At 37.1% G+C, this 25,364-nt stretch overlaps 1 protein-coding gene and 1 pseudogene across 3 annotated transcripts in view; both read right to left on the reverse strand.

The window, feature by feature from the left end:
* TBC1D8B (TBC1 domain family member 8B) overlaps positions 1 to 25,364 on the reverse strand; it is an 82,622-nt gene that overhangs the window by 14,498 nt on the left and 42,760 nt on the right. For all 3 annotated transcript variants that reach the window (XM_067723747.1, XM_067723746.1, XM_067723749.1), the window contains exons 8-14: positions 19,262 to 19,411; positions 18,582 to 18,732; positions 17,886 to 18,100; positions 3,341 to 3,458; positions 2,115 to 2,400; positions 1,034 to 1,163; positions 397 to 495 (exon numbers count right to left, since the gene is read on the reverse strand). In XM_067723747.1, coding sequence (XP_067579848.1) covers positions 397 to 495; positions 1,034 to 1,163; positions 2,115 to 2,400; positions 3,341 to 3,458; positions 17,886 to 18,100; positions 18,582 to 18,732; positions 19,262 to 19,411 — 1,149 coding nt within the window. The remainder of the gene's footprint in view (positions 1 to 396; positions 496 to 1,033; positions 1,164 to 2,114; positions 2,401 to 3,340; positions 3,459 to 17,885; positions 18,101 to 18,581; positions 18,733 to 19,261; positions 19,412 to 25,364) is intronic.
* LOC137217245 (cytochrome c-like) lies at positions 3,465 to 7,020 on the reverse strand (annotated as a pseudogene).

Below are 25,364 nucleotides of genomic sequence, written 5' to 3' on the forward strand. Positions count from 1 at the left end.
TACTAAAAAGGAGTACTTAAAACACACTGTTTATTCCTTTTTCACTTTATCTTGGGTATCCAAGGATAATAATACATATTAGCAGCCTAGAGTACTATGTAGGTCAGCTGTTCTTATTGATGAAGCACATCACAAATATGTTATGCTTAAATGCCTACATCATAGCATTCAATATTAAAGGTCACATAACACAAAACATGTTGGAAAACCAATGCTTCAACCAGAAGAAAATCACTTATTTCCTCTCAAAAAATTTACAGTAAGCTAAGCTGTGGCAAGAATCTAGCTCAAATGTATAGTTATTTTATTTTCTTAACATGAAATGATAATTTTTAAATGAAGTTCAGGAAAAAAATGTTACTCCAATTGGTTTTCCCCCATTGGGTGGATACTCACCACATTCTGCTTTGTTGTTTCCTCTAGGGTCTGTATCACATACAACCTATTTCGACAGCGCATGCTGTATATATCTTCACAGCGAATACTCCCATATTTCTGCAAAAAATATGATTTCAGTGGATACTCATTCATAATAAATATCCACTTTTCTTACAATTGAATTTCATCAGATTCAATTCTCAGAGGCCTTGGTTCTATTCCTAGCTATTTTCCCAACTTCTTCAGTGATTATGCAAATTTTCACCTCCTACGTTTCAGTTTTTCTGTATATTCACAGGAGAGGATTCCATCTACTATGGGTCTAGACTAAGTACAAGAACACTGGTAAAATTCTTAGTCTCTAAGAAGAGAATATTTTTCACCTTTTTATGCAGTGATAGATATTTAAAAGTGGTCATTATTTGTAAAACTATGTGAATAGTTTCATTTAATGAAAAGCAAACTGAAGCAGAGGAAGCTATATAACGTAGGAACAGTTCATAGAACTCATTTTTAAAGTGAAATCAGATTTTACATTACTGCATCTTTACATGTATTATTATCTTACTCTTAATATACCACTAGAGATATAACTATAGTATCTATCATTTTAAATATGCTATGTAATTATATTTATGGCATAAGAAAAACTTACCTCATTTGACTCTCTAATCAAATCTGTAATATCCACTCTAATATGACTGCTTTTTTCATCACTTACATTTGAACCCTGCTGCACACTTGAAGGCAACGGGCTATCCTTATTAGTGACATTGTCAAAGAACCTATCCAAAAGTGACAGTAATACAAGAATCAGTAGAAGTAAAATACAGAGAAAATGACAGCTAATTTCTCCCTAGTTCGAGATTAATTTCTACCGAGAGGACAAGAGACAGTCTTATGAGGGAGGAGAATTTGAAGATGGTTGGGAATTAGGAGGACATGGGAGTGGGAAATGGGATGGTGATGAAATGACTTCAGAGGTGGGGAGGAGAGCATGGGGAAGCAGATAGGCTCAGAGTTTTCTCAGAAAATACCACATGGCCCAGTAAGGGTGGAATATACGGTATGTAGAGGCACGTGAGGAGAAATAATTTAAGAAAGATACATTGAGGCCTTAACATTGAGAGTTCTAAATACCAGAGTGAGGTGTTTATACTTTATTCTTTATAAATAAATGGGATTTGATGCACCATTACAAGTTACCCAAATATTCATATATTCATTCATTTAACATATACTGTGTATACACAAACACACACACACATATCCCACACATGTGTTTCAGTACAAAATAGAATTCACAGAAAAGGCACCAGGAAAATAAAGCTCAGCTTACCTGATTGAAACCACTTGAAAACCAGAACAATTTCCCCCCACTGGACATTTAATATTATCAACCACCTCCCCCACCTCAAATTACTCTTACACACTTTATAGCTCGAACTGGGACTATGAAAGTCCCAGCATACCGAATCAACCATATTAGATGTTAGTGTAAATGTATATATAACCTAGTGGTTTACTTCAAAGTGACTGACTTACTTTTGTTATATTCTATTTAGAAACAGAGGAGTGGACTTTAGGCCTAGTGTTTTCATTCAACCAGCTTTGTGACTTTGGGCAAATTATTTAAAGTTTCTAGGGCTCAGTTTCCTCATCTATAAAATAAGGGGTTTGAACAACATAAGCTCTAAGGGGCTCTCCAGATTTAAATGTTATGATTCTCACAGTACCTGTTTAAAGCTGTCACAGCTTCAGCATCATCTTTACATGCCAGAAGTTTGTCTAAATTATAGTCAAGTATTGCCAATCCCAGTTGTAAAATGGCCTTTATTCCATCATAGAAGAAACAGTCCACCACATTCACTGCACTTTCAATAGGTAGCACACTAATAAAAAGTGTGAGGAACCATGAGAGAGAAACTGAGGAAAAGAATGTCATATCAGTCATATGTTCAGTCAGCTGGGGAAGGTGATCTCTGATAAGTTCTTCAAAGACTGCCTGATCCACCAAGGCACCTGGAGAACATAAAAAGAAATTTTAAAATGAACACCTTTCAAAAGGACTTGTTTCCAATACCTTCCCACTTCTATTAGTAGGCTGATATATCTCATTTCTCTTCCTTAAATTATGAACTTCTTCAGTGCCTTTTCTATATTTCATGCATCTCTTTATCTGCTAGCAGTATCATGCATCAAGAAGCACTTGAGAAACTCAATTCATATTCATTGGAACAGTTATTTATGGAATCTTTATTATGTGCAGAAACCTGTAATAGGTACTATAAGAGATACATCAATTAATTAAATGGTCTCATCTTCAAAGCGTTTAATCTCTAATAGAACTTGCAATAAATAGACAAATAATTATAACACAAGACAATGCAGTCAACGACCTAGCCATGACACCGAAGGCTTATGAGGGTACAAAGGAGACCACCTATGGTTTTAAGGTAGGGGATCATGGATCTACAAATATTTGATGACTGAAGAAAATATTATATAAGTAACAAACTAAGAACTTGATCCTTCTTTCAAAGCTTGAATATATCTATACAATTCATAAAAATGTGGAGATTTTAAGCTGATTAAAATCTCTCTCACATAAAGAGACTATTAAAATTTTTCCAGTAACTCCAGATGCTTCAGATTACCACTGTTTTAGCAATACAGAGATAGTAAACTTAAAACCTTTATTTTATATGGAAACAGACCAGGCACTTTATTTTTAAAAAGCAACGTATTAAATAATACGTTTTTCCAATCATACGTTCAGTGCAAAAAGCTCTTCTCTTGAGCATGTCAGTGAATGTGACATTTGATATTGCTTGCATTTTGTATATTTTGCAACTTAATTATCAGTTCTTCCACTTGATAGATAACTGGATAGACAAGAGGCCTATAAATTGTTTAGAAAAGAAATATGTGTTCATATATGTATATGTGTTTTGTTTTTTACCAATGATTCGACGATTAAAATAATCAGGTAACATTCGTTCACATACAGCAACCAGAAGCCAAAAAGCTTCTTCCTCTTTTGCATACAGAAGCAATACTGAAGTCAAAATGTTCATTGCCTAAAATTCATAGAAAAATAAAAAATAAATATTGTTGGGGTAATAATTACATTTCTTATTCAAACATAGTAATTTTCAGCAATAACAACAACTATGAGAGTAATCATAATGGAAACATGAGAACTCTGAGCCAGTCCAAAGCAAAACAAGGTGAAGTCACACTAACGTTTGCTAATCAGTTATTTTACACGGTACATTCAAGGAAAATGAAGCAATAGTATCATGAACATAGCATACAATAAGTAAAACCTCTCTAAATTTAGACTAATTTCAATGAGTAAAAAATATTAATTATCGCCAAGTCTTAAAAAAAACACTACATACTTTCAAGGACATACTAACATTGGAGAAACAAACTTCATCTGTATTTTCAACTACCTACAGGAGAACATCCCTTAGATGTCAATCATCCTCAATTGTGTCTAAAACTAAATCTTTCCTCTATTAAATAGGATTCTCTTCTTTGCTACCTTAATTTTGATCACGCTAGAAACCCTTTATCTGCCACATCCAATTTGTCTTCACATCCTAGAGTTTCTTCTTATAAAATGTTTTTTTATTTTTATTTATTTATTTATTTGGCTGCACCACGCAGCATGCAGGATCTTAGTTCCCCGACCAGGGATTGAACCTGTGCCCCCTGCAGTGGGAGCGCAGAGCCCTAACCACTGGACTGCCAGGGAGTTCCTAAAATGACTTTTAGATTTTCTTTATCCTCTCCATTCCCACTACCACCCTAACTTTCTCCTTCTTCTAATCTATCTTCCATACAAATGTCAGATCACTACATTTATATAACATTTGGCCATAGCCCTTATTATAAAGTTAATAAACCCATAATGTATAGAATCTGGGAAGAATGGAAAGGTGTGAAGAAAACTAAATCTCCTGTATCTTACCTACCTAGAGATCACCACCATTAACAAGTTGATGTACTTTTTTTGTGTTTGTATTTCCTTCCTTTTTCCCCTTCTAAAATTTAGACCAAACTGTATATTAAAGTTTGATTTTTCACTTAACATTATATTATACATTTTCAATGCCATTAAATAAGTCTTCTAAAACAGTATTTTTAATGACTGTAAAAAATCTATTAAGTTGAATATACTATAAATTATTTAGCTATTCTATTATTGAACATTTAGGTTGATTTCAACTCTTCACTATTATATATAACAATGCAATGAATATCTCTGTATATAAATCTTCATCCAAGTGGTTTACTATTTTCTCAGTAAAGATACATAGAAATTAAATTATTTGGTCAATGAATATTATTATTTTTGTGGTATGTGTGTAAGAAGTACTAAATATTCTCTATTTGATGCTATACATAAACCACACTAAAATGCCTTTCATTAAGTAAAAGGCAATATTTTAGATAGATAGAGAATTTTAATTAAATTGGCATAGTTAAGCCCAAAAAGAGAAAGTGGACATTGCCAGTGTATCTTCAGCCCTTGCCTTAACAGGCGAATGAACACAACTTGAAACACAGGTGAATCCTACTGTTCTATGAGACAGTGAAAAGATCTTCTCAATATTTAAATATATTAATATAAACAGTTATATAAATCTAAATATAAAACCAATCTCCTATAGGGTTTGAGAAGGCATTCACTATATGCCTGAAAAGTTTAACATTTCTTATTCAAGTTTAATCATCTCTTTAGAAGGGGAAAAGAGTGATAGTACTTGTTGAACCGGAATCACTATCAAAATTCAAAAAGCTGACCATATTCTTTTTTTTTTAAATAATCAACATGCCATTTAGGTGCATATATATATATTTTTTAACAGCAATTTATTTATTTATTTTTAAAATTTTATTTATTTATTTATTTTTGGCTGTGTTGCGTCTTCGTTGCTGCGTGCAGGCTTCTTCTGGTTGTGGCGAGCGGAAGCTACTCTTCATTACGGTGCACAAGTTTCTCATTGCAGTGGCTTCTCTTGCTGCGGAGCACGGGCTCTAGGCGCACGGGCTCAGTAGTTGTGCCTTGCGGGCTCTAGAGAGCAGGCTCAGTAGTTGTGGCGCATGGGCTTAGTTGCTCCGTGGCATGTGGGATCTTCCCGGATCAGGGCTCGAACCCGTGTCCCCTGCCTTGGCAGGCAGATTCTTAACCACTGTGCCTCCAGGGAAGTCCAAGCTGATCATATTCTTTTAGCCACAAACCAATCTTATTTAAATCAGGACAGAAATATTACCTCAGCCATTCATGATCTGAATTGCAGTGTATGAGATCAATTTAAATATGGTACACATAAAAAATCATGAGACATTTGTTTCGTAATAAATATGGCAGTGGCCAACTACTACTCATTAGTAGCTTTTTTGAGATAAGCTATCAAGTCTGCCCTTTCTCCCTTCTTCTTAAACCCAGTGAAGATCATTTTTGTTCCAGGGATGTACTTCTTAGGATTCCCCAAATACTCCATCAGCATCTCCTCTCCCCAGGTGATGCCTTTGTTCTTGTTGGCATCTGTGTAAGAGAATCTTAAAGTCTGACCTGTCTTTCACCCAAACAGACCATGGAGATTTGGCCCAGTCTTGTGCTTGCCTCCCTTTCCCACAGTATGGCACTGAGCACACTTCTGAACAAAAATCTTCTTGCCCTTCTCAACATCACCTATTTTTTAAATCGTTCTTTCTCCGTGCACAACTAAGAGGTTCCCCTGAATATTATTATTAAACGACTTGATATTACTGCCAAATTGTATTCCAGAAATTGACTGTACCAATTTGTTTTTCTGACCTATAGCATTTGAATGTTTACTTCACTGCTCCTTTGCCAATACTAAGAATTGTAATAATTAAAATTGCTTTTGCTGATTTGATAGTGAAAATGGTATCTCATGGTTTGAATTTGAGTTTCTTTGATATTGAACTTCCTTTTCTAAACTTTATTATCAATCTGTATTTTTTTCTGTGATTCATCTTTTCATGTCCATTGTTCTTTTTTTTTTTTTTTTTTTTTTTTGCGGTACGCGGGCCTCTCACTGTTGTGGCCTCTCCTGTTGCGGAGCACAGGCTCAGCGGCCATGGCTGACGGGCCCAGCCGCTCCGCGGCATGTGGGATCCCCCCAGACCGGGGCATGAACCCGCATCCCCTGCATCGGCAGGTGGACTCTCAACCACTGCGCCACCAGGGAAGCCCCCATTGTTCATTTTTATAATTCAACACTTTTCTTATAGGTTTTTATATTAAGTATGTCAATCCTTTGTCAGATCTGGTACAATATTTGACTTCAAGTTCAGTTTTTACTCCATCACTTTCCTGTTCAAGAAGCCATAATGGGAGGAGCATCAGTGAAAATGGCAGAGTAAGGCTTTCCAAAAATGCTTTCCTCTATAAAAGCAACAAGAACACTAGCAAAAATCATCAAAATCAATTTTTCAGAACTCTGAAAATGCACCAAAAGCTTACAGCAATTCAGGAAGCCTTTACTTAATGAAATGGTTGAATCTCAGTAAAAACAGTGAGCTCTGTGGCATTTTAAATTGTCCAAGTCCCATTCCTCCTCAGCTCTACAAAAGCCTGAAAAACCAACACTCAGCAATCATGGTGAAAAGCAGCACCTAGCAGGCATGGGAGGAAACAGAATGGGGCTGGAGCGCCTTCACAGTCCCATTCCCAGAGATCTGTCATTATTTGACCCGTCTGGTCATTCCCTGGAAAACCGCACTCATAAGGCTGTCTTTATTTGACCTGACACAGAGCTCACCCAAGGCAAACAGCCTTTCCTTGAAAAAATGTTCCTTGAAAAAATCAGAAGCAGTTGTTGAACATGCATCTGCCTGAGGCAGTGGATAACAACTGGGCCAAACAATAGGCTAATAAAGGGTTAAAATAAAAAGTTGGGGAATGGGATATCCAAAAGGGGCTTTGGAACACTCTAACTTATTCCTGGGAATCTAGAAGGCAAAGTGCATGATATGGCTTCATGCCTGCCCAGAGCTGTATGCATGCTCATGATAGAACAGAAAAAGCCCTAAGCTCTTACCTCTGGCTAATCTTGAGGCTCTGCACAAACAGGAAGTGATAGAGAATAGAAAAAAAATAAGGAAAACTCAACAAAACCAAAAGTTGGTTCTTTGAAAAGATTAAAAAACCTGAAACACATGTAGGTAGTCTAACCAAAAAGATAAAAAACAGAAAGATACAGAGAGACAGAGAGAGAGAAAGAGAGAGAGACTCAAATTAAAATCAGGAAATAGAGAACATTACTACCAACCTTAACAAAAATAAAAAGGATTATAAGGGAATACAATGAACAACTATATGCTAACAAATTAGACAACCTAGATAAAATGGACAATTTCCTAGAAAAACCACCAAGACCAACTCAAGAAGAAACAGAAAAATCTGAACAGACTTATAAGTAAAGAGACTGAATTAATAATGAAAAAACTTCCTTCAAAGAAAACTCTAGAAACAGATAGCTTCACTGGCCAATTCTACCACAATTTAAAGAATTAACACCAATCCTTCATTAACTCTTCAAAAAATAGGCATGGAAGAAACACTACCTAGCTCATTCTTTGACACCCTGACACTAAAACCAGACAAAGACATCAAGAGAAAACTATTATCAATACATTTTATGAATATAAATGCAAAAATCCCAAACAAAATACTAGAAAACTGAACTAACATATAAAAAGGATTACACATCATGACCCAGTAAGATTTATCCCGGGGATACAAGAGTGGTAAAACATGAAAGTCCACAAGGGGAGGACCTTCAAGATGGCGGAGGAGTAAGACGTGGAGATCACCTTCCTCCTTACAAATACATCAAAAATACATCTACATGTGGAACAACTCCTACAGAACACCTACTAAATGCTGGCAGAAGACCTCAGACTTCCCAAAAGGCAAGAAACTCCCCACGAACCTGGGTAGGGCAAAAGAAAAAACAGAGACAAAAGAATAGGGATGGGGCTTGCCTGGTGGCACAGTGGTTGAGAGTCCGCCTGCCAATGCAGGGGACACGGGTTCATGCCCCAGTCTGGGAAGATCCCACATGCCGCGGAGCGGATAGGCCCGTGAGCCATGGCTGCTAGGCCTGCACGTCCAGAGCCTGTGCTCCACAACGGGAGAGGCCACATCAGTGAGAGGCCCGCGTACAGCAAAAGCAAAAAAAAAAAAAAAAAAAAAAAAAAACACTTAAAGCTGGTTCTTTGAGAAGATAAACAAAATTGATAAACCATTAGCCAGAGTCATCAAGAAAAAAGGGAAAACACTCAAATCAACAGAAATAGAAATGAAAAAGGAGAAGTAACAACTGACCCTGCAGAAATACAAAGGATCATGAGAGATTACTACAAGCAACTCTATGCCAATAAAGTGGACAACCTGGAAGAAATGGACAAATTCTTAGAAAAGCACAACCTTCCGAGACTGAACCAGGAAGAAATAGAAAATATAAACAGACCAATCACAAGCACTGAAATTGAAACTGTGATTAAAACTGTTCCAACAAACAAAAGCCCAGGACCAGATGGCTTCACAGGAGAATTCTATCAAACATTTACAGAAGAGCTAACACCTATCTTTCTCAAACTCTTCCAAAATATAGCAGAGGGAGGAACACTCCCAAACTCATTCTATGAGGCCACCATCACCCTGATACCAAAACCAGACAAAGATGTCAAGAAAAAGGAAAACTACAGGCCAATATCACTGATGAATACAGATGCAAAAATCCTCAACAAAATACTAGTAAACAGAATCCAACGGAACACTAAAAGGATCATACACCATGAGCAAGTGGGGTTTATCCCAGGAATGCAAGGATTCTTCAATATATGCAAATCAATCAATGTGATACATCATATTAACAAACTGAAGGATAAAAACCATATGATCATCTCAATAGATGCAGAAAAAGCTTTTGACAAAATTCAACACCCATTTATGATAAAAACCCTCCAGAAAGTAGGCATAGAGAGAACTTACCTCAACATAATAAAGGCCATATATGACAAACCCACAGCCAACATCATTCTCAATGGTGAAAAAGTGAAATCATTTCCACTAAGATCAGGAAAAAGACGAGGCTTCCCACTCTCACCACTGTTATTCAAAATAGTTTTGGAAGTTTTAGCCACAGAAATCAGAGAAGAAGAATAAAAGGAATCCAAATCAGAAAAGAAGTAAAACTGTCACTGTTTGCAGATGACGTGATACTATACATAGTGAATCCTAAAGATGCCACCAGAAAACTACTAGAGCTAATCAATGAATTTGGTAAAGTTGCGGGATACAAAATTAATGCACAGAAATCTCTCGCATTCCTCCTATACACTAACAACGAAAGACCAGAAAGAGAAATTAAGGAAACACTCCCATTCACCATTGCAACAAAAAGAAAAAAATACCTAGGAAGAAACCTACCTAAGGAGACAAAAGACCTATATGCAGAAAACTATAAGACACTGATGAAAGAAATTAAAGACGATACAAACAGATAGAGAGATATACCATGTTCCTGGATTGGAATAATCAATATGGTGAAAATGACTATACTACCCAAAGCAATCTACAGATTCAATGCAATCTCTATCAAACCACCAATGGCACTTTTCACAGAACTAGAAAAACAATTTCACAATTTGTATGGAAACACAAAAGACCCCAACTAGCCAAAGCAATCTTGAGAACGAAAAACAGAGCTGGAGGAATCAGGCTACTTGACTTCAGACTATACTACAAAGCTACAGTAATCAAGACAGTATGGTACTGGCACAAAAATAGAAATATATATCAATGGAACAGGATAGAAAGCACAGAGATAAACCCACACACATATGGTCACCTTGTCTTTGATAAAGGAGACAAGAATGTACAATGGAGAAAAGACAGTCTCTTCAATAAGTGGTGCTGGGAAAACTGAACAGCTACATATAAAAGAATGAAATTAGAACATTCCCTAAAACCATACACACGAAGAAAAATAAACTCAAAATAGATTGAAGGCCTAAATGTAAGGCCAGACACTATAAAACTTAGAGGAAAACATAGGCAGAACATTCTATGACATAAATCACAGCAAGATCCTTTTTGACGCACCTCCTAGAGAAATAGAAACAAAAATAAACAAATGGGACCTAATGAAACTTAAAAGCTTTTGCACAGCAAAGGAAACCATAAACAAGATGAAAAGACAACCCTCAGAATGGGAGAAAATATTTCCAAACGAAGCAACTGAGAAGGATTAATCTCCAAAATATACAAGCAGCTCATGCAGCTCAATATCAAAAAAACAAACAACCCAATCCAATAATGGGCAGAAGACCTAAATAGACATTTCTCATAAGAAGATATACAGATTGCCAACAAACAGATGAAAGGATGCTCAACATCACTAATCATTAGAGAAATGCAAATCAAAACTACAATGAGGTATCACCTCACACCAGTCAGAGTGGCCATCATCAAAAAAATCCACAAACAATAAATGCTAGGGAGGGTGTGGTAAAAAGGGAACCCTCTCACACTGTTGGTGGGAATGTAAATTGATACAGCCACTATGGAGAACAGTATGGAGGTTCCTTAAAAAACTAAAAATAGAACTACCAAACAACCCAGCTATCTCACTACTGGGCATATACCCTGAGAAAACCATAATTCACAAAGAGTCATGTACCACAATGTTCACTTCAGTACTATTTACAATAGCCAGGACATGGAAGCAACTTAAGTGTCCATCAACAGATGAATGGATAAAGAATATGTGGCACATATATACAAGGGAATATTACTCAGCCATAAAAAGAAACAAAATCGAGTTTTTTGTAGTGACGTGGATGGACCTAGAGTCTGTCATGCAGAGTGAAGCAAGGCAGAAAGATAAAAACAAATACTGTAGGCTAACACATATATATGGAACCTAAAGAAAAACAAAACAAAAAAAACAGTTCTGATGAACCTAGGGGCAGGACAGGAATAAAGACACCGATTTAGAGAACAGAATTGAGGACACAGTGAGGGGGAAGGGTAAGCTGGGACAAAGTGAGAGAGTAGCATTACATATATACACTACCAAATGTAAAATAGATAGCTAGTGGGAAGCAGCTGCATAGCACAGGGAGATCAGCTCGGTGCTTTGTGACCACCTAGAGGGGTGGGATAGAGATGCAAGGGGGAGGGGATATGGGGATATACGTGTACATACAGCTGATTCACTTTGTTATATGGCAGAAACTAACACAACATTGTAAAGCAACTATACTCCAATAAAGATGTTAGAAAAAAAAACCAAGACACAAAAAGGACAAATATTATATGATTCCACTTAAATTAGGTACCTGTAATAGGCAAATTCATAGAGATAATAGGTAGAGTAGAGATTAACAGGGCCTGGGAGAAGAGGAATGGGGAGTTGCTTTATGGGTAGAGAATTTTTGCTTGAGATGATGAAAAAGTTCTGGAAATAGCCAGTGGTGATAGCTACACAATGTTGTAAATGTACTTAATGCCACTGCATTTTTACTTATAAAGTGATTAAAATATGTATATTTTATCACAATTTTTTAATGTTAATAAGAGGCCTAAGAAAGAATATTTTTTTTGGACAAAGCAATTATTCTTGCAAGAAATTGTCCTAAGGAAAATACAAGGAGGTATGTAAAGATTTAGTCACAAGGATGTTTTGTTAAGAGTAGTTTTACAAAACAAAACGAGACAACATAAAACAAAAATAAAGAATACAATTTTCTTTTTTTGGCCACAACACGTGGCTTGTGGGATCTTAGTTCTCCAACCAGGGATTGAACCCGGGCCCTCAGCAGTGAAAGTGTGGAGTCCTGACCACTGGACAACCAGGGAATTCACAAGAATACAATTTTAATGTCCCCAAACAAGCCATTGATGAAATATACTATGATGTATAACAGAGTGCCATAGAGAAATTTAGGAAAGAACTATGTTCTTTTTAAGAACACTTAATTACATGGAAAGACTAAGAGGAAATACTGAAAAATGTTAGTGGTGGTTATTTCTGGGTAGTGGGATTATAGATGATTTTTCTTTTCTTTTATGTAATTTTTATGTTCTAAATTTATTACAATAAATATGCACTTTTAATAAACTAAAAAAAAAAGTCAGCAAAAGTAATACACAATGTAAAAAATTAAAAAACGGAAACCTCAATTAAAGAGTTGGGAGACCAGAAGGGGGCGCTCTTGTACCCTGCAACTACAGCAGAGACCAACAGGCAGAAAAAAGACTCTTCTTTCCCGGCAAGGCCAATGAAAAGCCATGGACTCTTAGTTTACTATAGCCCTTCCAACTTCCTTTTCTTCTCTATAAAAGTGTTCTCCTCCCCTTGCCATTGGGGGACTTGCCCATGGCTCGCCATGGTTGTAGACCCCAAATTGCAATTCTCTGCTCATCCTGAATAAATCCATCTTTGCTGAAGAAATATCTGGTGGTCTATTTGTTTCAGGTCAACAATGATATTACTAAAATAAAGGGAAAAAATCACATGATTATCTCGATAGACACAGAAAAATTACTTAACAAAATCCACCACCCTTTCATGATAAAAACACTCAACAAACTAGCAATATAAGGGAACTTCCTCAACATGATAAAAAGAATCTATAAAACGCCCACAGTTAACCTCATACTTAATGATGAAAGACTGATTGCTTCCCCTTAAGGTAAATAACAAGACAAGAATATGCATTCTCACCACTTCTCTTCAACACTGTACTGAAGGTTATAGCCAGGTCAATCAGGCAATAAAAAGAGGAAAAAAAGGCATCCAGGTTGGAATGGAAGAAGTAAAAAATATCACTATTCAGATTCCATGATCTTGTATATAGAAAATTCTAAATAAGGAATCCACAAAAAAAATCTACTAGAACTAATAAGCTTAGCAAGATTGTAGGATACAAGATCAATATATACAAAAATCAATTGTATTTCTATATACTGGCATTGAGCAATCCAAAAATAAAATCAAGAAAACAATTCCGTTTACTGTAATGTCAAAAAGAATAAAAAACTCAGAAATAAAATTAACAAAGGAAGTAAAGTCTTGCACATAGGGAACTATGAAACAACCTTGAATGAAATTTTAAAAGAATTAAATAAATGGAAAAGAAAAACATCCTGTGTTCATGTATTAGAAGATTTAATATTGTTAATATACAATATCCCCCAAGTTGATCTACAGATTCAATGCAATGACTAAGAAAATTCCAGCTGGATTTTTCTTCTTTATCCAGAAATTGACAACAGATCCTAAAATTCATATGGAAATGCAAGAGACCTAAAAAGCCAAAACAATTTTGGAAAAAAAAAGTTAAAGGACTCACAGTTCCCAATTTCAAAACTTACTACACAGCTGTAGTAAAAAAGACAGGGTGATACTGGCATGAGAACAGAAACATAAGTCAATAGAATAGAATTGTGAGTCAAGAAATAAACCCTAGGGCTTCCCTGGTGGTGCAGTGGTTGAGAGTCTGCCTGCTAATGCAGGGGACACGGGTTCGAGCCCTGGTCTGGGAGGATCCCACATGCCGCAGAGCAACTAGGCCCATGAGCCACAACTACTGAGCCTGCACGTCTGGAGCCTGTGCTCCGCAACAAGAGAGGCCACGACAGTGAGAGGCCCGCGCACCGCGATGAAGAGTGGCCACAACTAGAGAAAGCCCTCGCACAGAAACGAAGACCAACACAGCAAAAATTAATTAATTAATTAATAAACTCCTACCCCCAACATCTTCTAAAAAAAAAGAAAAGAAAAAGAAATAAACCCTAACATTTATAGTCAAGTGATTTTCAGCAAGGGTGCCAAGACAATTCAATGAGTCAAAGACTGCTTTTTTTTCAACAAATGGCACTGGGACAACTGGCTATCCACAAGTAAAAGAATGAAGCTGAACCTTTTCCATACACCACACACAAAAACTAAGACAAAATGGTCAAGAAACCTAAATTTAAGCATTAAAACTATAAAACCCTTAGAAGAAAACATAGGACTAAATCTTCTTGACCTTGGATTAGGCACTGGCTTCTTAGATATGCCATCAAAAGCACACACAACAAACGAAAAACATACAAAGACAAATATTAAAACTTTTGTGCTTCAAAGAACACCATCAAGAAAGTGAAAAAACTGGGCTTCCCTGGTGGCGCAGTGGTTGACAGTCTGCCTGCCGATGCAGGGGACATGGGTTCGTGCCCCGGTCCGGGAAGATCCCACATGCCGCGGAGCGGCTAGGCCCGTGAGCCATGGCCACTGAGCCTGCGCGTCCAGAGCCTGTGCTCCGCAACGGGAGAGGCCACAGCAGTGAGAGGCCCGTGTACCACAAAAAAAAAAAGAAAGTGAAAAAACAATCCACAGAACAGGAGAAAAATTTTGCAAATACTATATCTGATAAAGGATTAGTATCCAAAATATATAAAGAACCATTACAACTCAACAGTAACAAGATAAATAATCCAATTTTTAAAATGGGCAAAGGATTTGAATAGACATTTCTCCTAAGAAGATATACAAATGGCCCATAATCATGTTAGGGAAATGCAAATCAAAACCACAACGAGATACCACTTCACATTCACTAGGATGGCTATAATCAAAAAGAGAGATAATAACAAGTGTCACCGAGGATGTGGAGAAATTGGAACCATCACACACATTGCTGGTGGGAATGTAAAATGGTACGGTCTCTTTTTAAAATAGTTTGGCATTGCCCCAAAATGTTAAAGTTACATAAAGTTACCACATAACTCAGCAATTCCACTTCTAGCTAAATACACAAAAGAATGAAAAAACACATCCACACAAAAAATTGTACACGAATATCCATGGCAACATTATTCACAATAGCAAAAATGTGGAAACAACCCAAAATGCCTACCAACTGTTGAACAAAATGTTGTATATCCATACCATGGACTATTATTCAGCCATAGCAAGGAATGAAGTATTGTACTAATACATGCTACAACATGGGTGGACCTTGAAAACAATATGCTAAATGAAATCAGGCAGACACAAAAGACCACATATTGTATCACTCCATTTAGATAAAATATCCATAACAGGCAAATCCATAGAAACAGAAAAGTAGATTAGTGATTGCCTAGGGTTGGGAGTAGGGAGAAATGGGGAGTAACTACTAATGGATGTGGGGCTTCCTTCTGGGGTGATGAAAGTGTTATGGAGGTTAAGACTGTGATGATGGTTGCATGGCTTTGTGAATATACTAAAAAACACTAATGGGTGAAGTTTCTGGTGTGTGAATTCTATCTCTAGATAGATGAAAGGAAAAAGGAATGAAAAAAGGAAAGGAAGGAAGAAAAGAAGGAAGAAGATAGATCAGATAGATGGAAGGAAGGGAGGGAAGGATGGAAGAAGAAAAGATAAACAAAGCCAGTCAGCCAGCCATGAGTCAGTATGGCTCACCTGAGTTTTTGGTCAAAAGCAACAAAACCTGCTTATCATATTAAATTCAAACTTCTCCCAAGCTTGAAAGATTCACCATGATCTTGCCTCACACAAACTTATTTACTTCTTGATTCCAGCACGAACCTAGCCAGTCTGATCTCCATGACAGGCTTATTTTCACCTGAATGGTATTGCTTATAGTGTTACCTAACTCTGAATAACTTTCCTCTGGCCCTCCATGTTTCTAATTTTGCTTTCATTTTTTAGAAGTCAAAAATCAAGTGTTGCCTACTTTGAAGCTGCCTTTAAACTACCACATATAGATAACATTATAGGCTGAGTGTAAGCTCTTTGAGAAAAGAAGCATTATGCTTCTTTATTACCTTTCAGAGATCCTAAAACATGCTAAATACTGGTCATTCAGATGATCCACTCACTTAAATTGCTTTTCAAAAATACCTCTCTATTGATAAGTTTCAATGGATAGGTAGGACTGATATGTAATCATTATGGGTACTCAACCCCATCATAAATGAATGTGTGGCTGAGAGTGCTAGCTATCCACCATAACCCAATCTCCCCTTCTTCCATAGTATCTGGATGTACATGTGCTCAACCACGCTACATTTTGCAGACTTCTTTATGAATAGGTGTGGCCATGAGACCAAGATCCTCCAATAAAATGTGGGTGAAGTGATGTATGCAACTTCCAGGCCTGGCCAATATAATTTCTCATAATTGTTTCTCCATGCTCTCTCCCCTCTTCCTGTGAGTAGTAATGGCAATGAAAGAGCACCTTGGAAGCCATGTTTTGAAGATGACAGAGCCTGTTGTCAGCCTAAATCCCTGAATAATCACATGGAGGAGAGCTACCTACTGACTTGAATATTTGCTCTCCTCTGTTTATTCCTTTAAGTAAACTTCTATTGTGTTTGAGATTATTTGTGTTAGCAGTTTGGCATACCCTTTAGTGTCCTAAAGGATTTTTTTCAGCGATTCCCCCACTGCCTACAAAGTAACATTCAAACTCCTGACCTATCCCAATCTACCTTTTTGATTTTTTCCCTCAAATACCTCACTTGATTCACTCTACAATTCTACTAAACAGAACATGGTCCTACATATATTCCACATTTACCTCTGTGTTTGGTTACACTGATCCCTTCACCTACAAATGGTATTTCATTCCATCTCCATACATCTAAAATTCACCAATTTCAAGACCTAAAAATGCCACTTCTTCCATGCAGCCTTCTCTGCTCCTCCAACTTATCCCTATTATAAATCCTGGTGAGACTTACTATTTCTCTAATAAATTGTCTCATTTGTTTTTCTTTTGCCAATGAATATGCTTTTTTGTTTGTTTTTGTTTTTAAATTTTTTATTTATTTTTGGCTGCATTGGGTCTTTGTTGCTGCACACGGGCTTTCTCTAGTTGCAGCAAGCGGAGGCTACTCTTGAGGTGCGCGGGCTTCTCACTGCAGTGGCTTCTCTTGTTGCGGAGTATGGGCTCTAGGTGCGTGGGCTTCAGTAGTTGTGGTGTGTGGGCTCAGCAGTTGCGGCGTGTGGGCTCTAGAGTGCAGGCTCAGTAGTTGTGGCACACAGGCTTAGCTGCTCCATGGCATGTGGGATCTTCCCAGACCAGGGATTGAACCAGTGTCCCCTGCACTAGCAGGTAGATTCACAACTACTACACCACCAGGGAAGTCCTTGAATATGTTTTAATACCTACCAGTCCATATATTTTTAAGGGCACGATTATTATCTGATTCAGCTTTATATAGTCTTGAGCACCTAGCACAGTATCTTTTACAGAGCAGGAGTTCAGTAAATATTTGTTAAATTAAAAGAAAAATGAATTAATGGAATATCAATTCTAAGTATTCCCACTATCATTCTTGCATTAATAATATCCACTATCAATCTCAGCCCAATCTCTGTCCTTATTAGTAGAGTTGGATTTGATGTGATTTTATCATTTGGAACACGATAACAGTTGAGCTCATAATGAAATCATACCTGGCAGTATCCAATTTTGGGATTCCTGAATGCATAAGCAGTGAGTACCCGCCTCAGAGCAGATATGCCAGTGTCACTCTGAAAGGCTGGATGCTCAGGCAGGGAGCGACGCAAATCACGTTCAATTTCTTCAGTAGCCAAGTTGCAGGTCCCTAAAGACTGCTCAACCACTTCAGCATAATAGCCAGGATTAGCAGCCATGTCATTAACAGCACCTGTACAGATGATCACATTAACATACAAAAGAAGAGGAACATAACAAAGCTACTACTTGCCTATATACATGAAGAACTGGATTACTTTTAAATTAAGCTTTATGCTCAAGTGTTATCTGAGTACAAACAAATAAAAGGAAAAGCTTCCCACTAGAATCTATAACATCAGGACAGGAATCTTATCCAAAAGAATAACATTTTCATGAACTGTCTTTTCCCTTTAACTTCCTTCTGACACTAGAGATTCCCACCCTGTCTCTTGCAGTTAGCTATTGCCTAATAAACTAATCTGCTCAGACAATGGATGTATGGATATATAGGTAAGTACACATAACTACCGTACTCTCTGTGACTAGTCTGAACTCATGATAAGACTTAGTCCTAGCCATCTTTGTAATTATTTTTATTTAGCTTAGTACATAACTCCTAGAAGGGGCATAGATAATGTCTGTTAAATGAATAAAGTGAATAAATGTAATACCTGAAAAAAGCATCCAGAGCTCTCCTCTTAAGGTCTCTGGAATCCCTCTTACAACCAGATCTTGAGTCTTTTTGGTCCGAAACATGCTAACACCACGCCCACATTCTGTAAACAGGATGTTCCAGGACTGTTCCTTCATCTTTTCTTTCAACTATAACAAAAAAATCAAAGCAACTAAACATGGTGAGAAATTAACTTAATTTGAAATTAAGTTTCAAATAACTCAATAACTCTCTTCACCATGAAACAATACCTATGGAAAACAAGAACACAGAAAGTCAAAATCAGTATTCACAGATGGGCTAAACCCTGCACCACTGTCATCACAAAAATCTTTAAAATCCATGTGAGAATAACAGGTTTAATTTACTATTTTAGTTCTTCTCATATTAAAATGGTAAAACCATGACACCTAGGAGGTAAAGCTTTGAACCATCATTCTCACCAATCACCCCAATTAGGATTGACTGTTAGAAATCTATGCAAATAAAGCCCAAGGTTCAACTTTCATCTTAATTCTTGATAACAGTCCTATTTTGTAATGGAACCAAACATGTCACACAGTAGTACCTGCTGGAAAACCTCTTCAAGACCAAAAAGAAGAGTTTTCAGTCTGATCTAAGATTTTTATTTTTGATCAACTGTTTCAATCTATAGATTTAAATATTTTGTTTTCCTACCATTTTGGAATTAAGGGTCTCCAAATTCTGAGGGTGAAATACTGTCATTAAGGCTTCAGTGTTCACAGTTTTGCTGCATTCTCTCTGACATATCAAAGATTGTACCTCAATATCATCAGATGGGTCTACAGACTCAAAACTAATAGGAACCTGAAAAAGAAAGAATATAATTGTCCCAAATGTGTGCCTAAAAGTTTCCGCAAAAAGAAAAAGTGCTAATGTTTTATCTGTCATTTACAAACCACAATTTATATACATAATAAATATTAAAGCAATGTCTCAGAAGAACATTGTTTTTCCACCAAAATTAGAGATGTCAACAAACTAATGTCCAGAACATCAAGCTCATGACCTTAGTGAGTGAATTCCCCTACTTGGGCAATAAAATACAGGAAAAACATTTAAAAAAACAGGTCGGAACATTGGAAATTAACCAAAAGCACAGAATGAACTGAAAAGTATCGATTCAAAAAAAAACTAATGAACCTCAGTAAGAACACCAGTCTGTGAAGTTTTAACTTGAGGTTATTCCCATCCTCCCTCCCTTCCAAGCTCAGAGGTATGGTAGCCATGAAAGCCAGCATTATCACACCAATGGATCTTTTGAAACTTTATTAAAAGCCCCATCCCCAGAAAACAGTCAATATTTTCACCAAACTAGCAGCTACCTGGAAAATCTCCATTCCTAGGGTGTTGTTATCATTTGATTTGACTCAGAGCTCAGCTCTATGTAAGAAGTCCTTTCCCCCGGGCATTCCAAGAAAACCATAGCAATCTTCTGATAATATCACAGCTGCCTAAGGCTGTGATTTCAATTTGGGGCAAACAAGAGCCTGGCTAAAAATTTAAAAGGAAGACCTTGAAAATCAGATGGCCATAGGGGAACTTTGAAAGGTTCCAACATATTCTTGGGGATCTGAAAGTATGCATGAGTATACAAGACTGTGAACCTACCCAGGAAAGAAATGGGACAGGAGAAGGCCCCAGTCATTCAACTCTGGAAATAAGAAATGAAAACTAAGGCTGATTTATAAACTTCCTAAAGTATGAAGTATACCTTCACACAAAGATCCTCTTGGCAAAAGGTGGAGAACTTACTGGTTCAAGGCATTTAAGGAAATCTTCTGGCCCATCATCGACTGACCACTGATTTAGACTGACTCAGGGGGTGATCTGAGGAAGCCATGCTTAAAAATACAAACAAGAACTAAAATAAAAAGGCAACCAACAAAAAAAAAATGTCCCAGAAGGGGCTTACTTCTTAGATTTTTTTAAACTAGGAATGGAAAGCAGCTATTATATATATACATTCAAAGAACTAAAGGAAACTGTTTAAAAAAATAAAGGACCAAGTTTAAAAGTGGGCAAAATACCAAAGCAGAGACCTCACCAAAGAAGATATAAAGACGACAATCATAGGAAAAGATGCTCAACATCATATGTCATTAGGTAATTGCAAATTTAAACAATGAGATACCATTTCACATCTATTAAAATGGCTAAAATCCAGAACACTGATAACACCAAGTGCTACTGGGAATGTGGAACAAGAAGAACTCTTATTCATTGCTGGCGGGAATACAAAGCAATACAGTACTGTAAGAGATGGTATGACAGTTTCTTATAAAGCTAAACATAGTCTTACCGTATGATTCAGCAATTGTGTTCCTAGGTATGTACCATAATGAGTTGAAAACTTATGCCCACATAAAAACCTGCACATGAATGGTTATAGCAGCTTTATTCAAAACTACCAAAAACTGGAAGCAACTAAGGTGTCCTTCAATAGGTGAATGGATAAACCCTGGTATATCCAGAGAATGGAATATTTTTCAACAATAAAAAGAAACTATCAACAAAACTAAGAGCTGTTTTTTTTTTGAAAAGATAAACAAAATTGACAAACCTTTAGCTGGATTTACCATGAAAAAAAGAGAGAGGATTCAAACATAAAATTAGAAATGAAAGAGACTTTAGCCTGATGACACAGAAATTAAAAGGATCATAAGACATTACTTTGACCAATTATATGCCAACAAATGGGATGACACAGAAGAAACGGACAAATTCCTAGAGACATACAATTACCAAGACTTAATCATAAGAAATAGAAAATCTGAACATAACCAATAATATGTAAGGAAACTGAATCTAATACAAAACCTCTCAACAACAACAAAAAGCCCTGGACCAGATGGTGTCATGGGTAAAATCTACCAAACATGTAAAGAAGAATTAACGTTAATCCTCAAACTCTTGCAAAATATTAAGTAGGAGGGAAGACACCCAAACTCATTTTACAAGGCCAGCAGTCTCCTGAAACCAAATCCAGATGGGAACACTACAAGAAAAGAAAACTAGAGGCCAAAATCCCTGATGCATATAGATGTAAAAATTCTCAACAAAATACTAGCAAACTGAATTCTACAGCACATTAAAAGGATCATACACCATGATCAACTGGGATTTATCCCTGGGAGGCAAGGATGGTTCAAAATACACAAATCAACAAAATAAGATACACCACATTAATAGAATGAAAGGTAAAAATCATATGATCATCTCAATAGATGCAGAAAAATTATTTGACAAATATTCAACATCCTTTCATAATAAAAACTATCAATAAAGTGGGTATAGAAGAAACATACCTCAATATAATAAAGGCCATATATGACAAGTCCAAAGCTAACATCATACTCCATGGTGAAAAGGTGAAAGCTTTTTCTCTAAGATCAGGAACAAGATAAGGGTGCCCACTCTCACCACTACTTTTCAACAAAGTACCATAAGTCCTGGCCAGAGAAATTAACAAGAAAAACAAATAAAAGGCATCTAAATCAGAAATAAAGTAAAACTGTTTGCTGATGACATGATCTTGTATAGAGAAAATCCTTAAGACTCCATCAAAAAACTGTTAGAACTAATCAACAAACTCAGTAAACTTTCAGGATACAAAATCAGTTGTGTTTCTATACACTAACAATGAACTATCTGAAAAAAAAATAAAGAAAACAATCTCATTTACATTAACATCAAAAACAATAAAATACCTAGAAATAAATTAACCAAGAAAGTGAAAATCTATACACCAAAACTGATAAAACACTGATGAAAGAAACTGATGAAGACACAAATAAATGGAAAGATAACTTGTGTTCATGGATCAAAAGAATTAATATTGTGGGACTTCCCTGGTGGCGCAGTGGTTAAGAGTATGCCTGCCAATGCAGGGGACACAAGTTCGAGCCCTGGTCCAGGAATATCCCACTGCCATGGAGCAACTAGACCCATGTGCCACAACTACTGAGCCTGCAGTCTAGTGCCCGTGAGCCACAACTACTGAAGCCCGCCTGCCTAGAGCCTGTTCTCTGAAACAAGAGAGGCCACCACAATGAGAAGCCCACGCACCACAATGAAGAGTAGCCCCTGCACCCTGCAACTAGAGAAAGCCCACGTGCAGCAATTAAGACCCAACACAGCCAAAAAATAGGAAAATAAATAAATTTATTTAAAAAAGGAATTAATATTGTTAAAATGTCCACGCTGAAGGGTAGAGTCAAGATGGCGTACTAGGAGTACACGGAATTTGCGGCTCCTCACAACTAGGGAACCTACCAGGCATTGGTGACGGACTATAGACACCTAAGGGAACAGGAGGAACCCCCAGCAAACAGGCTGTGGGACCTTGGTTCCCAGGCCAGAGGTTGGGGCCGAGTTCCTGTGGTGGGAGCTCTGAGTCCAAACCGCTGGGCTAACAGAGAACCTCACACCCCAGGGAATATCAATCAGAGTGAGGCCTCCCAGAGGTTCTCATCTCAGCACCAAGACCCAGCTCTATCTAACTGCCTGCAAACTCCAGTGCTGGACATCTCAGGCCAAACAACCTGTAAGACAGGAATAGAGCATCACCTATTTAAAAAAAAAAAAAAAAGAAATGACAAAAAAAATTGTTACAGATGAAGGAGCAAGGTAAAAACCTACAAGACCAAATAAATGAACATGAAATAGGCAACCTACCTGAAAAAGAATTCAGAGTAATGACAGTAAAGATGATCCAAAATCTCAGAAACAGAATGGAGAAAATACAAGAAACATTTAACAAGGAGCTAGAAGAACTAAAGAGCAAACAAACAGTGATAAACAATACAATTACTGAAACTGAAAATACTCTACAAGGAACCAATAACAGAATAACGGAGGCAGAAGAACAGATAAGTGAGCTGGAAGATAAAATGGTGGAAATAACTGCCAGGGAGCAGAAAAAAGAATGAAAAGAATTGAGGACAGTCTCAGAGACCTCTGGGACAACATTTAAGTCACCAACATTCGACTTATAGGGGTCGCAGAAGAAGAACAGAAGATCCCACATGCCACGGAGCAACCAGGCCCATGAGGCACAACTACTGAGCCTGCACGTCTGGAGTTTGTGCTCTGCAACGAGAGGCCGTGACGGTGAGTGGGCCACGCACCGTGATGAAGAGTGGCCCCTGCTCACCACAACTAGAGAAAGTCCACACACAGAAACGAAGACCCAACACAGCCAAAAATGAATAAATAAATAAAATTTTTTAAATAACACTAGAAGGAATCAATAGCAGAATAACTGAGTCAGAAAAACGGATAAGTGACCTGGAAGACAGAATGGTGGAATTCACTGCTGCGGAACAGAATAAAGAAAAAAGAATGAAAAGAAATGAAGACAGCCTAAGAGACCTCTGGGACAACATTAAACGCAACAACATTTGCATTATAGGGGTCGCAGAAGGAGAAGAGAGAGAGAAAGGACCAGAGAAAATATCTGAAGAGGTTATAGACAAAAACTTCCCTAACATGGGAAAGGAAATAGTCACCCAATTCCAGGAAGTGCAGAGAGTCCCAGGCAAGATAAACACAAGGAGAAACACGCTGAGACACACAGTAATCGAATTGACAAAAATTAAACACAACGAAAAGTTACTGAAAGCAACAAGGGAAAAATGACAAATGACATACAGGAGAACTCCCATAAGGTTAACAGCTGATTTCTCAGCAGAAACTCTACCAGCTAGAAGGGAGTGGCATGATATACTTAAAGTGATGAAAGGGAAGAAACTACAACCAAGATTACTCTCCCCGGCAAGGATCTCATTCAGATTCGACGGAGAAATCCAAAGGTTTACAGACAAGCAAAAGCTAAGAGAATTCAGCACCACCAAACCAGCTCTACAACAAATCCTAAAGGAACTTCTCTAAGTGAGAAACACAATAGAAGAAAAGGACCTACAAAAACAAACCCAAAACAATTAAGAAAATGGTCATAGGAACATACATATGGATAATTACCTTAAACGTGAATGGATTAAATGCTCCAACCAAAAGACACAGCCTTGCTGAATGGATACAAAAACAAGACCCATATATATGCTGTCTACAAGAGACCCACTTCAGACCTAGGGACACATACAGGCTGAAAATGAGAGGATGCAAAAATATATTCCATGCAAATAGAAATCAGAAGAAAGCTGGAATAGCAATACTCATATCAGATAAAATAGACATTAAAATAAAGAATGTTACAAGAGACAAGGAAGGACACTACATAATGATAAACGGATCTATCCAAGAAGAAGATATAACAATTGTAAATATATATGCAGCCAACATAGGAGCACCTCAATACATAAGGCACCTGCTAACAGCTATAAAAAAGGAAATCGACAGTAACACAATAATAGTGGTGGACTTTAACACCTCACTTACGCCAATGGACAGATCATCCAAAATGAAAATAAATAAGGAAACAGAAGCTTTAAATGACAAAATAGACCAGATAGATTTAACTGATGTTTATAGGACATTCCATCCAGAAACAGCAGATTACACTTTCTTCTCAAGTGTGCATGGAACGTTCTCCAGGATAGACCACATCTTGGGTCACACATCAAGCCACAGTAAATTTAAGAAAACTGAAATCATATCAAGCATCTTTTCTGACCATAACACTATGAGATTAGAAATGAATTACAGGGAAAAAAATGTAAAAAACACAAACACATGGAGGCTAAACAGTACGTAACTAAATAACCAAGAGATCATTGAAGAAATCAAAGAGGAAATCAAA

Source organism: Pseudorca crassidens, chromosome X, assembly GCF_039906515.1.
Source record: "Pseudorca crassidens isolate mPseCra1 chromosome X, mPseCra1.hap1, whole genome shotgun sequence".
NCBI classification, from domain to species: Eukaryota; Metazoa; Chordata; class Mammalia; order Artiodactyla; family Delphinidae; genus Pseudorca; species Pseudorca crassidens.